Raw genomic sequence first — 13,943 nt, 5'->3', positions numbered from 1 at the left:
GAAACCATTTTGGCAACTCCCCTGATGTCACTTTTCATTGCAATTTGTACCGACTTCCTCCAATCCAGAAGTGGCTGCATTTCAGTGGTAGGGAGGGTTTTATAACTTGATTAATTCTTCAGCACTTGACTTCTAGGTTGGAATTGTGTTGGGTTAAATTCCAGATGTTAAATCTCTCATTTGTTGCTGAAAAAAGAAATGCCACGAATATGTAAAATAATTAACCGTTAAGCTTTTGTTTTTCCCTCCCATGATCTAGAAATTGTCACTGTAGACGATTATTTATTGTATTATCATCAGAGCCCATTTCATTAACAAGCTGTTCTATAGACAACTGGATAGCATTCTTGACAAGAGAAGAAGCTGTTTCTATTAAGAGTGTTTCATATTGTTCCGAAGTTCTACCCTCAAAACCACTGTCATTAGCAAAAACCCCTACTTGCTCATTTTCAATTGAAATTAAGAATGGCTTAGGGACATTTTTAGATTTCTTAACATCAAATTCACTGATTTCAGTGTCTGTGATAATAATAGCAATTGGCTCCATTCTTTTGCTTTCTTCTGGTTTGGGTTTTTCTGCAGTGATCTCATTTTCTTGAAAATCCAATTCCTGGCTCAATTCAGTATCTTTTGGCTTACTCTCCTCAACAACAATCTCTCTACTTCCATGCTCCTTCCAATCTGGTCCACTTTCTAGGACACCATTTCTGGCTTCTTCCAGAATTTGTTGATCTGGGACTGCAGGCGAGGGAGGAATCTCAGAACCCACTGGGAGCTCCTGTTCTGTGTCCGAAGCTTCCAGTGGGCTCACTTGCTGAGGTTGAGTGCTTTGTTTTTCCTCAAGCATTTCAGTATCTTTTTCAAGGATTAGAGTTCCTGTTTGAATAGCAGAATGACCCATATCTAACTCAAGTTCTACTGAAATCACTTTCTCTCCAGGAGAAGTTATGCTGCTGTTCACATTTGATTCACAGACCTCATCATCCCCTTTCTGTGAGACAGCTTCCCTTATATCCTGGGGCGACTTGCTCTTTGTTGTCTGGTCATCTGATTGGGTCAGAGTTTTTGTAACCAGATTTTCAGCCTCTTGGACTTGGACACTGCGGTCTGAATCTTCTATGATTTTGGAGTGATTACTTCTTTTCTCTCCTTTTGAGAATTTTATGCAGGGAATCTTGAGTCTGGATTTTGCCTTTTTCTTAGAAGGATTAGCATCCTCAGCATTGATTTCCGATTGCAGTTTAGTCTCAAAGGGCTTTTGCTGCTTTGAAGACTCTGACCTTTTCCTGCGTGTTACAAGGCGTTTGATTGAGGCCCAGGCCCCGCCAGGGCGCTGTGGCTGATCAGAAGCTCCTGCTTCTGGAGGACACTTCCTTGTTGCATCAGCAGCTTTAGAGCTGGCTTCGGGCTTCATTGCTTTGGCTGCTTTTTTTCTTCTCTTGAAGCAGAGCATCGATGCTTTTTCCTCCTGCCTCTCATCCTGACGTCTAACTTCTGCTGATCTCGTCTCATCCTTGCTTTCTACTTGTATTTCAGACACTGTGATCTCCATTTTCACATTACACTCTTTCTTTCTCTAGAAAACTATATCGTCTCGTTAGCGTCTATTATGACAAAAAAGTGGGCAAAAATATCACACTGAGTAAAATTTCTTCCAGATGTAATCATTCCTTTCGTCTTACTCCATATAGTCCTTTTAGGTGGTTTCTCCAGTTACACAAATGCCTACATTCTCTATTACTTGTAATTTCGCTAATTTCTTCATGAAAGCCCTTTTACTGGATAGATTTTTGTTTTATTTAAGGAGCAACCTGATAAGAGAAAAGAGGGATATTTTATTTCACCATCAGTCTATTGTTTTCTATAGAGACTATTTCAGTTGAATGCATATGATTCTACCTGGCATATTTCCCATAAACTAATTTACTGAAATGACTGGAGAATAAAAATTGGGGTTTATTTTTGCCCTATCCAGAAGACTTCAGTTTGAATTTATTTTACTCTCTTTTCTTTGTTAAAACTTCATTTTGAGTTACTCTGCAGATCTGTTATTATTTTATCAATTCTGGAGTTGTGCTGTTTCTATGAATTATGTAATTCTCTGAATTGCAAGTTAACAAACAAAAATCACCATCACCACAAAAAACAACAAAAACAATGAAGAGTAGGGTGATAAGCAAGATAATGTAATTTTTTATTACATGCAATAAAGAGTTCTGAAGTTGCAAAGATCTTAGAGATTATTTGAGATTATTCAAGTTGAGCCAGGTGAAAAAACTGAACTCCGGCATGGGCAGCTGGCCTGCTGAAGGTCTCACAGTTAGATGAAGTCAGAACCAGAGTTAGAACTGAAGACTTTGACTCTCTAATGCTCTTTCCAGTATACCATAAGGTTTCTGTTCTAAAAATGTATGTACCATGAAGGAGGTGCTACTTTTCATACATGCTCGTGGGAAATTTAACATACTGTCATTCTCTACTTGTAAATTTGTTTGTATAATTTTAACATTTTTTTCTAAGTATCTGCTGTTCAAACATTTTATATAATGAGCACATAGTTGAAGGTCAGAGTGAATAATAACAGTTGACATTTATTGAGCAACTCCTATGTATTAGGAAGTGCTAAGCACTTTTATATACATCTCTAATCCTCCCACATTACAGAGGAGGTGGTGCTATCACCATCTACAGATGAAGAAATTGAGGCCTAGATAGGTTAAGTAACTTGCTCTAGATTATACGGCTAGTTGATAACAGAGCTCAGATTCAACCCAAGATTGCCTGTTTTCAAAGCTTGTCCTCTGAAACTGGGCTTTAAGAGTTTCATCAGAAAAATGAATTGGAGATGCTAATCTGCACTAGACTCACTAGTCAAAAAATTTAAAAACTGCTTAATGGTCATGTAACCATAATGTAACCAACCCATCGACTCATAACTGAACCAAGACTCAGAATGAGTTCTTGCTATTTTAAAATCAAGCTTTTGAAATTCTTTGTATTTTATTATCTTGGCTCTGGAACTAATTTGAAAGCCAAAAGTAAGTTGATAAGATAGGCAATTGGCAAACTAATTAGTGACATAAATATAAAGGTATATTTTAAAATCAATCCACAGAGTGGTATGAGGGTACCAATGAACAGAGATGTGAGGTGGTTACCTAACAAAAATCCTATGAATTTTAGATGGATCCTAAAATAAGCAAAAGGACTCTTTCTTTGTACTGGTTTTTGTTTGTTTTTTAATGTAAATCCTTCAATGTTGAAGGTTTATTTGGGTAGCCCTTGATTCCATGAGCCACAGAAGGAACTGGAACTCTCAAAATCAGTTCATCATCTAAGTAAATATCCCCTTAGGTTGGGTCTTACATACTCCATTCCTCTGACAGAAAGACAAAGTCATCCTAGAACAATGACGAAACTAAAATATGAACATTTTTACAATGTCCTTCCTCATATGCTTCCATAACACAAGAACCACAGCTGATTATAGCTCTTTAAATCTCCTCCCTTCTTGTGAATTCTCAGCGCCTGGGAGTTTTTATTAACCAGAGGATGTAGACCCAATAGAAATATTGAAATTAGACCATGTTTAGAAATGTATCATTTGAAATTATCCTAGATTGCCCAAAGATAACTGCTTGAGAAGCTCACTTGAATGTATATCAGATGAAGAAATACAACAAATATCCACATAAAACCTAACTGAAACGGGGAAGGTGCAGGGCAGCGACACTAAAACTTTGCATAACACTAAGCTGCAAATGATTTGTCCTTAACCTGCGCAGATGGTTTTATCGCCTCGGCAATCTCAAAGTCCCTGTTATAACTTCCTGATAGAAGCGCAAGTTTACTGCCACAGAAAATACCGCTCCCCATATTCCCGTGAGCAGAGAAGCACAGAGGCAAAAAGCAGCCGCTCTCTGGGGAAAGTAGTGAGTCTCTCCCATCTCCCGGTGCGGACCGCGAAGCTTCCTCCGGGAGGAAGGCTTCTCTCCTTCGGCTAGATTGTGCGTTTGGCAGGAGCCAGAGCGCAGGAGAAAGTACTCAAAACGGAAAATGCTGGGGCGTGGAACAGGTAACCCAGCTTCAAGTTCTCTGCACAACGATAATGGCCAGGAACTCCACAGCGTATTTCCCCCCAAAAGGGCAAGGAATGAAAAAAAGCTATCAGCAACACCTGCTCCTAGGAGATGTAACACGAAGAGGCGGGCGGACAGAGCCGATGAGGGTCACTCTGGCTGGAGGTGTCTGCGGGCAAACGACCTTCCTGATTCTCACCCCGGCCACCTTGGGTGGTCAAGCGGGGGCCTCCCGCCTACTCTGCCACACAGGCTATCAGCGGACCGGACACCTACCCGCACCCTCTCCCCCGCAACCTCCTCGCCCTCCTCACTTACCGAGGGGTCCCTGGCAGAGGCAGGGCTGGACGCCGGGGCATGCGGGAAGCCACGGTCGCACCGGGAGCGAGCAGCCCTCTGCAGAGGGACCGCAGCCCCGCGGCGCCCCCTCCCCAGAGCGCGGGGACCGACAGGCGGCAGCACCAATGCGCGCGGAGGGGGCGGGCGCGGGGCGGGGCCGGGCTGGGGGCGGCGGGTGGTGAGGGTAGCAGATCCAGATCTAGATTCCATCTAGCAGTTCGCCCGGCCGCCGAGAAGCCGACCGTCGCTCTTCCAGCCTGGCGGCAATCCCCGCCGCGCGACCTCATACGAGAGTGAGCCGGCAGATGGGGAAGGGACCAGGGTCGAAAGCCTCCTCTTTTTTTCTCAGAGCAAAGTAGTTAAATCCAATTTTAAATGACAGGCATCCCATTATAAATCCCCCCACTGAATATTTAAGTCAGAGCATACAGCACATTTTAAAAGTAGGATTCAAAACTTTGCAGTGAACCTTGTTTGGAGAGAAAACGACATTATATGAATTGATAGAGAAAGAGAAAAACAAAACAAAAACCTCATTACACCCAAACCCACTCCTGGGAAAGTTTCGGATATCAAGGTTCACGGCCAAAGGGTTTCAGAACCTTAAGACATAGTAGGCTCTTCTCTCCCTAAATGTCTAGAAGGCGGGTAGAAATGATGCAATCTGTGTGCCGTCGAGTTCAGAACCCAGGCACCCAGCTCCACCCATCATTTATACCTTGTATAGATTTCCAAGATTAAGTGGCTTACAAGTTACCCGTTTCCCTTCAGTATGTTCCTGCTGCTGCTGCTGCTAAGTCGCTTCAGTCGTGTCCGACTCTGTGCGACCCCACCAGGCTCCCCCGTCCCTGGGATTCTCCAGGCAAGAACACTGGAGTGGGTTGCCAGTGCCTTCTTCAATGCATGAAAGTGAAAAGTGAAAGTGAAGTCGCTCAGTCCTGTCCGACTCTTAGCGACCCCATGGACTGCAGCCCACCAGGCTCCTCCACCCATGGGATTTTCCAGGCAAGAATACTGGAGTGGGGTGCCATTGCCTTCCCTCTCAGTTAAGTGGGGGGTGGAGAACTGGAGCCATGTTCCTCACAACTCCAGTCCTGATCAGAGGAAGGGTACTGGCATTATCTACTCTCCTGCCTGACTGGAGGGTAGATTCAGCTTAAGTATTGTGTATTTTCACACATTTTGAGTCTTTATTAATAGATTCTTAAACTTTAGTGAAAAGCATCGTAAGCATTTATTTGTACACGTAATCAATTGTGTGCTATACATTAACACCAGTGAAAGGTGTTGCAGTGAGTGACTTGCTTTGGGTTTAATATGACCTACAAGGGCACTCCTGGGAGCTCCAGAGCTGAGGTCCTCCAGTATGCTTGGCTCCTCTCTCCTCCTCTGGCCCCTCCCATGCACACCACCCAGATGAAGAACTCATTAAGATGGAGGGAAGAATTTCTGAAAAGTAGTTGTACTTATCTCTTTTCTTTTATAGGATCATGATACTTTATAGGTAAACCTCAGTAACCCATTTGGGAATGTTTTTCCAGGTATATATTTTACCTTTGTTAAGATTCTATAGCTTTATCTGAGACTTATTAAGCAAAGAACTATTAGCACACAAAGGTAAAGATGAGTCTTATCTGTCAAGATCTTAGAGACAAAAGCTGTAAAACAGGAAAATCCATAAGCATCCAATTTATAGTAGTTATAATTAAAAATTCAATTTATCTTTGTTTATTCAGCAAATATATGTGAAGATGTCTCAGATGGGTTACTGACCCTGCTGTCAGTTTTGAACTTTAAACAAATCAAAAAAAATCTATGCCATTCATAACTAACTGAGATGCTATTATTGAGATACAAATTTTCTCAAATCTAGCAGATTTGGGAGTTTGCAGCAATTTCAAGCAAAAATAAGATGAGCTTATCTATATGAAGACAGGGTAGAATAGCTGTCTTATTAGGAAGTAATTGGAAATGAAATAAGCAACAGATTAAAACAATAAAGGTCATCTTAATGACATAGATCTTATTCCATCTGCTTTTCTTAAAAAAAAATTACTGAAAAGTGGTTTGGGGTAAGAGGTGAATTGATTTTGTATTTGAAGGGCAGATTTAAGGTATATTACATATAACTCATCTCCAATCTCCAAGATACACATAGTATAGAATCATAAAATACTGTAGTGTGGTTTTTCTTTAGGATGTAACTAGAACCCAATGCAAAATAAGAGTTTCAAAAAATATATCCAGTACCTCATACATGAAAGAAACCTGTCATCCTTGAACTCATTTAAGTGACAGTTAGTAACCTATTACCCATATCATTGTCTGCTATTCCATTAGTAGCTTTTTATTATATAATGAGAAACAGGCTCTAAATATATCTTCAATCTGATGAGAAATTACCCTACCTACAGCTTATCTTGTTAATATCACCAGATACAGTGTGCCAATAAAATCGCTTGCTTATTTATCTGATCTCTACAGATGATACCATTTCTCCCATTCTAGTCCCTATCCACCCACAGCCTGGGTCTGCAGTTACCAAAAATGGTTTATAACTCCTTGGTCATAATTCTTACATGTTATGAGACCTCCTGGGAATAAGCCCTCCACTTCCCTTCCCCGGTACACCATTAAATGAATATGGCTGCAGCTCTCTGCTGGTCTGATCTGTTTCCAGGCACCACCAGGGTTGCCCCAGCCAACGTAAACTTGACACTAATTCGGCTGCAATCTGCTTTACTTGACAGCACATAAACATTTTCTTCCTTGAATTGAGAATGTATATACATCTTCACTGCACAGCAAGCCTCTGAGGTGCAGATCTGAGGAGATGCAATCTGTTTATCAGTAACATTACGAATATAGGGAGGGAAGCCATTAACTACTCAGGGTCAGAGCAGGGACAGGGAGGTCGGTGATCTTGAAGGATGCCTTAGGCTCACTAGTCCTTCTCTGGCCACACCGACTATTCCAAAGCCACTAATGTAAGTCTTGAGTTCAGGTCTTCAGATAGCCTGCAGTTATTTTTTGTTCTTTATGCCTTCTCTTGAGCTTGGAATACTGGGTAAAAAACTATTTATTTATTGTATTCAAAGTAAGTCACTCAGTCTTGTCATACTCTTTGTAACCTCATGGACTATAGTCAGTGGAATTCTCCAGGCCAGAATCCTTCTCCAGGGGATCTTCCCAACCCAGGGATTGAACCCAATTCTCCCACATTACGGCTGAGCCACCAGGGAAGCCCATTTATGTATTAGGGCTTTGTTTATAATCTTTGTCTTCCCACCAGTTGGGTTCAGTATTTCTAGAAATATTAAAGATTAAGCCCACATGGCTGGGACTTCCCTGGAAGTCCAGTGGTTAGGACTCTGTGTCTTCTGCTGCGGGGGCCACGAGTTTGATCCCTGGTCTGGGAACTAAGACCGCACAAGCTGCATAGCACAGCCAGAACACATATACAACAAACAAAACCCACATGGCTTTTGGTGATATGAGAAAGCCTAAATTTTTAAAGATGATCTTCAGGGCACTTAGACAATACACTGCTTTACTCTCCTGTTTACCAGCTGAATTCCCAGCAGGTCCCATTCCAGATGAGGTTTTATAGGACATAAAAAAACAAAAACAAAAAACACTGGAAATAGTGAACTCTGTGCAGACGGCCCCAAAGATGCTTTCGAACAGGAACTGACAACATCAGTGTGTGTGCGATGTGCCAGGAAGCGTACAAAGCATGATGGAGCCGGGGCTCTTGCTTTGATCCCCTCTGCCATATGCCCACTGCTGTCATTTCTTTAGACTGTGAAACTGACAGTATTACAACACTGATATGAACAACCTAGGGGATTAAAAATAATAAAACCAAGGACACCAGGAAAAACGCTGCTCTGCAATGCTAACTGAGCAGCACTGGCACCAGTGTGGACGCAACATCTTCTGGAAGGGCCCAATGCAGGACGAGAGAGGGGAAAGAGAAGGAAAAATGGCAGAAGAACCGAGATGGACGATGAACAAAAAGAGAAGGGAAAACATTTGAGGGGAACAAACATCCTGTAGGGAGGGCTAGGGAGCTCAGGCACAGGGCAGAAGCTAAATAATCATTCTCTGAGTCAACAGAGCCATCCTACGGTTAATACTGGATAACCATCCTTCCTGAGGACTTTTAAAAATGAACGGTGCTGGGGACTTCCCTGGTGGTCCAGTGCCTAGGACTCTGAGCTCCCAATGCAGGGGGCCCAGGTTTGATCCCTGGTTGGGAAACTAGATCCCACATGCTGCATCTAAGACCTGGCACAGCCAAATAAATAAATAAATAAAATATATATATATAAAAGAATGGTGCCGAAGCTGTGACAGCAATGGGAATTCTAAGGAAGTTCAGGATAAAAACCTATATAAGTAATACTTTCTCAGAGTTAAAAAAAAAAAAAAAAAGCAATATTTTGGACTTCCCTGGTCAAGCTTCCAAAGCAGAGGGCATGGGTTCAATCACTGGTTGGGGAAGTTTCACACGCATGCAGTGTGGCAAAGAAAAAAAAAAAGTAGCTCCAAAAAAACTAGACTGACTTATTGACCAAGGCAATGAGGCCAAGAATGCATTAAAAAAAAAAAACTATATATATATACATATATATATATGTACATGACAAAAAGGCATGTTCTCCAAATTCCATTTCTCCCTCAGCCCTCTAAGAAGGTCTCCTTATTACGTGTCCTCCCAGAAACACACAAGCACGCACGCATCATTCCCCCTTTAAACACAACGTATCCTAAGGTACACACTAGGACTTGCTTCTTCTGTTGTGGCAGAGGTTTTCCAGATCACACGGGAAAGCAGAGCTAAGGCAACACAGACTGTTAATGCTACAACTTCTATTTGAACGCAGAGACTGAAAAATTATTTACTTTTATTCTATGGATTCTGTAAGGTAATTAGACGTGTACATGATTCAGGTTAATTTATACACAATGATGCAAATTAAAACTGAAGAAAGGCTTCTGGGGAAACTCCCACTACTCATTTCAGAAGACCTTTGGGGCAGACTGACTTCTCTTCATTTCCCCACACTTCCTGACAGGAGGCCTGAATAAACACCAGCCAAACTTTCAAAACAGCTTCTTGAAGACAGACAATCTAGAAAGACAAAGAGACAAGAAACGCACAGTTTTCTCTAAGCACTGAAATATCTCCTCTTCCTGTCCACGCCACACCATCATCTACCGCTGCTGAAGTTGTTAACAGTTACCTCCTTTCTCACCGTCAACACTTCTGTGCACAGACTTGAAAACCATGTATAGGATTTACACCATGGCTGTGCGAATACTGTCTAAGTCCAGACCAAGGATGTGTAAGTCCAGACCAAGCAGGTGCCACGATGACATTTCCAAGGTCACATATGCCTCCTGAAGAACAGCACTTCCCCAGCACCAAGCCCAGGTGTCTCTGCTTCTGTGACAACCATCCGTACAGCTGCCTGGATGACAGCCATGGTTGGCTTCCACCTGGACCCTGACTTTCTGAGACACTGTGAGAGCCTTTCTTTGGCATAATTACCCTTTTGACACCCTTGTCTAAGCTCTCTCCAGTCTTTCCTCCCTCCTTCTATTCCATGTGGGACTTGAACTCTGGGTCACTTGCACTTCTCGGGACTCCCCTTCATTTCAGTCCAGGTTAAGATTTGATCTTCTGAAAACCAGGTCTTCCTTTGCCCTGGTATGGTCCTCATTCTGCTGGAGTAAACTGCTAAATCCCTTCCGAGGAAGAGATGTGGGAGCAGCAAGCTTGCGCGTGTCTGAGAACACCTGGACAGTTTTAGTGGAGTGTAAATACAGGTGGAAAGTCACCTTTCCTTGTGAGTGTGGAGGGCTTTCCTCCACTGTCTAAAAGCCTCTTACTACTGGGAAGACAGGGGTTCAGTCTAACTCTCACTTCTTTCACAGGCCAGCCATTTTTTCTTCTCTGGAGAAGGGTTTTTAGGATTTTCATCTTTAGTGTCTTTGAGGTTTCACCTGGTATGTCCAGGGCTGGCTCATTCATTGTGAGGAGTATTTTGGGGCCCTTCATTTAAGACCCCAAGAATTCCTGGACTGCTCCTGCTTCCTTCTTTCATCTACTTTCTAGGACATTTACTCACTCCTGCCTGCCGTCCATTCAGAGTATACAGACCTTCAGCTGCTCCTGCCCTCCAAGGTGCCATCAGCTCCAAGCCCAGAGTCTCCTGGGGGTCCACAGAGGTCTAACCTTCACTGGGGTCCCTCCACAATTCATCAGATGGTGCCTCTCCCCTTGATGCTGCCAATTTGTGATGAACCCTGTTCTTCTTCCAAAAATGTACGTAAATATAAATATTTCACTTACTGTGTACTGCCAGTGCTCGCTACTACCACCTCTTCTCTCACTGATGTCTGGAAAGGAATCTTAAGTTGTGAAATCTGAATTTTCATAGCTTTAGATGGAACCTGATAATTCATAAATATGCCTCATAAGGAAAAAGCAAAACTTCTGCCAGTGATGAACTTACCTGTTTAGAACAGCCCATTCACCTGCTCAGTTTCCGGGTCCAAATCAATATCATAGAAACAGGGCCGAGTAGGGAGTCCAGGCATGGTGCTCATCTAGATGTGAAATAGCATTAAAAACAAGCTAAACTAGGTCTTTTCCTTCATGTTCCTTTCAGTTAGAAAGCCCAAGACACAATATTATTTTACAGTTGTCCATAAAGTGGCACTCTTCGTGTTATAAATTAAAAACCAAGTCACTGATTCTGTTATGATCTCAAGAGAAAACACTTGAGTCCTCCAGCAAACCCCTCGCCAGTATTCCCTCTGGGCTCCCACACAGACAGCTGCAACAGGAGGCTGAGGGGGTGTTTGCACCTTCGTCCCACAATGGCAGGTGCCGGGAGGCTAACCCAGTTATTCACCCCCTTGGTTCTCACACTGAAAGACCAAAAGGAGGTGCAGGCTTGTCTGCTATTTAATTTTGTTTCAATGAGTCTTGAAATGATACTGGTATTATTTTTGCTTTAGTAACAAAAGATTAGCAATCAGTATCCTTTAACTTGGGCCAGGATGTTGCTGGACACAATCTAGATGGTTTTACAATCACTGTTACTACTGGTCCAATCTGGCTTTCTAAAACTGAACTTGCAATGCTTGTGGATATTATTTATACTTGTTTCTTCTAAAGAGTTGGCTTTGACAAATACCTACTTAGATATAAATTTCTAAAGTCTTGTCAGTGAAAACTCAGTATATTTTAACCTGTAACAACATCCATTATAAAGAATACATACATACAAGTTTCAAATCAGATCCAGACAGGAGGCGAGACTAAATGGAACTTCTACAACTTTACTATAAAAGTGTCATAGAAAAGGATGAGTCACCTTCCATAACACAAAATACATATACTTTAGAAAACCTGATTCTGACATCTGAGTGTCAGTCAACACTCCTGAGAACATACTATATGGAGCTCATGTTGGTCTTTAGTCCCAAATTCTGTAAGAGAAGCAAGTGCTAAGTGTGGGGATGAGGAAGAAAAAGGGAGCCTGAAGATGACATTATAAAGATGAAGGCCAGGTGCCCACTGATGTAGACACACATGTGCAAGCTGGCAGAAAATTCTGAAGATGTTCCACCAAACAGTAATTAGCCGGATTTTCATTACTTTTATTCTTTTCCAAGTAGGACTTTTTACCCTTAGATACTGGTCATATTGATAATCAGAAAACATTTTTAAATAAGATTATATAGATACATATAGGAACTTAGATTAAAAAAAACAACAAAAACCCTCCAAAAAGAAGCCACCACCCTGTGAATTAGTACATAAAATGCTCAAATCCTCTGAGCCTCATTCAGGCCCCAACAGCAATTAGAAAGCAGGAAGAACAGGAATCATCGAGCCATCTAGATTCTGTGTGGAAATGTGTTGGTCCAAGTGGGCTTCTAATGTGAGTTTGTTCTAGATGAGACTGTCGTGGAGCTGGGCAGGCTGTGTTCCTCTCTGAACTGCAGGCCTGACACTTTCAGTTTTGCTTTTGTCTCTACAGACACCCTTCTGCGTGCACACGTCAAAAGTGACAATACTGCTCTGCTTCTTCAGCTGCTGACAATTTCTCCAGAATCAATGTACGTTCTACAATATCCAAGGTGCAGGATAAATGGTTTAGAGTTCTTATTAAAAGGGGATTTCGACAAACCCTGAGCACTGATGAATGTCAAGATCACTGAGGTGATGGTGAGGCCTCCTGCCTCTGGAGGGGCTGAGGGACACTGGCTTGCAGGCCCGTCTGGCCACCACTGTGGCATGGTGATGCTGCCCAGAGTGCTGCGAGGAGCAGGGCTCACACCTCTTGTTTAGTCGCTCAGTTGTGTCCGACTCTTTGTGATCCCTTGGACTAGCCTGACAGGCTCCTTTGCCCATGGAATTTCCCAGGCAAGAATACTGGAGTGGGTTGCCATTTCCTTCTCCAGGGGATCTTCCCAATCCAGGGATCCAACCAGTGTCTCCTGCTTGGCAGGCAGATTCTTTACCACTGAGACACCTGAACTTTCCTGAGGCCCAAGCCAGCAGAGCTGAAAGTAGATTTGGCTTTAACGTTCTGTACTTCTGACTGTAACACTGCCTCGTACCGCCTTCTGACTACACTGAAAGAAGCTCCAAAAGGAGATGTATTGATTTCTTTTACTTGCGTACTGGCTTAGTTCACTATTTCAATCCTGTTATTGCAGGTAAGAAAAAGCTGCAGATATACTGGTTGGCCAGAAAGTTCATTTGGGTTTTTCTGTACATCTCAAACGAATTTTCTGGCCAACCAAATAGGCTACTGGGCAGATCTGTGGGGGAAACCTGGGCACAGGATCAATGCAGACTTCGGGCCAGAGTCCAAACTAACTAAGTCAGTCCAAATCATGCCCGTAACCTTTCCTCTACTTCCCAATTAGCAATTTTCCTCCTAAAACATGTATGAAACCTGTAAGACAGGAAGGATCTGAAAATTAATTCATCTCAAAGCGTAAATAATCAGCCATAAAAAGGAACCCATTTGAGTTAGTTCTAATGCGGTGGATGAACCTAGAACCTATTATACAGAGTGAAGTAAGTCAGAAAGAGAAAGATAAATACCGTATTCTAACACACATATACGGAATCTAGAAAAATGGTACTGAATAATTTATTTACAGGGCAGCAGTGGAGAAACAGGCATAGAAAACAGACTTACGGGCATGGGGAGAGGGGAGGTGAGGGTGAGATGTAAGGAAAGAGTAACATGGAAACTTACATTACCATATGTAAAACAGATAGCCAATGGGAATTTGCTATATGGCTCAGGAAACCCAAACAGGGGCTCTGTATCAACCAAGAGGGGTGGGATGGGGAGGGAGATGGGAGGGAGGTTCAAAAGGGAGGGGATATATGTATACCTATGGCTGATTCATGCTGAGGTTTGACAGAAAACAAAATTCTGTAAAGCAATTATCCTTCAATTAAAAAATTAATTAAAAAAAGAAAAA

General features: G+C 42.4%; 3 protein-coding genes across 6 annotated transcripts in view; 1 reads left to right on the top strand and 2 right to left on the bottom strand.

The window, feature by feature from the left end:
• Window positions 1-13,750, top strand: part of ZBTB25 (zinc finger and BTB domain containing 25) — a 44,843-nt gene extending 31,093 nt beyond the window's left edge. The window contains exons 5-6 of the transcript XR_008200017.1: window positions 10,543-10,752; window positions 12,479-13,750. The gene's annotated coding sequence lies outside the window, so the exon portion shown is untranslated. The remainder of the gene's footprint in view (window positions 1-10,542; window positions 10,753-12,478) is intronic.
• On the bottom strand, window positions 266-1,552 carry AKAP5 (A-kinase anchoring protein 5). Its single transcript, XM_052647273.1, has one exon. It carries the CDS (start codon window positions 1,550-1,552, stop codon window positions 266-268), a length of 1,287 nt encoding a protein of 428 aa, XP_052503233.1.
• Window positions 9,422-13,943, bottom strand: part of MTHFD1 (methylenetetrahydrofolate dehydrogenase, cyclohydrolase and formyltetrahydrofolate synthetase 1) — a 61,791-nt gene continuing 57,269 nt past the window's right edge. For 3 of the 4 annotated variants that reach the window (XR_008200014.1, XR_008200016.1, XR_008200015.1), the window contains 3 exons: window positions 10,943-11,036; window positions 10,780-10,826; window positions 9,422-9,555 (listed from right to left, as the gene is read on the bottom strand). Coding sequence is in view for 1 of the 4 variants with exons in the window: in XM_052647271.1 (XP_052503231.1) it covers window positions 10,947-11,036 (90 nt within the window). In the remaining 3 variants the exon portion in view is untranslated. The remainder of the gene's footprint in view (window positions 9,556-10,779; window positions 10,827-10,942; window positions 11,037-13,943) is intronic. The other variant, XM_052647271.1, reaches the window with a different exon arrangement.

The sequence above is a fragment of the Budorcas taxicolor genome, chromosome 10 (genome assembly GCF_023091745.1).
Source record: "Budorcas taxicolor isolate Tak-1 chromosome 10, Takin1.1, whole genome shotgun sequence".
Classification (NCBI taxonomy): Eukaryota; Metazoa; Chordata; class Mammalia; order Artiodactyla; family Bovidae; genus Budorcas; species Budorcas taxicolor.
This window is presented reverse-complemented; position numbering and strand designations above follow the sequence as displayed.

Bases quoted from the DNA above. Each gene is read 5' to 3' on its own strand.
- AKAP5 (XM_052647273.1), bottom strand. From the start codon at position 1,552: ATGGAGATCACAGTGTCTGAAATACAAGTAGAAAGCAAGGATGAGACG.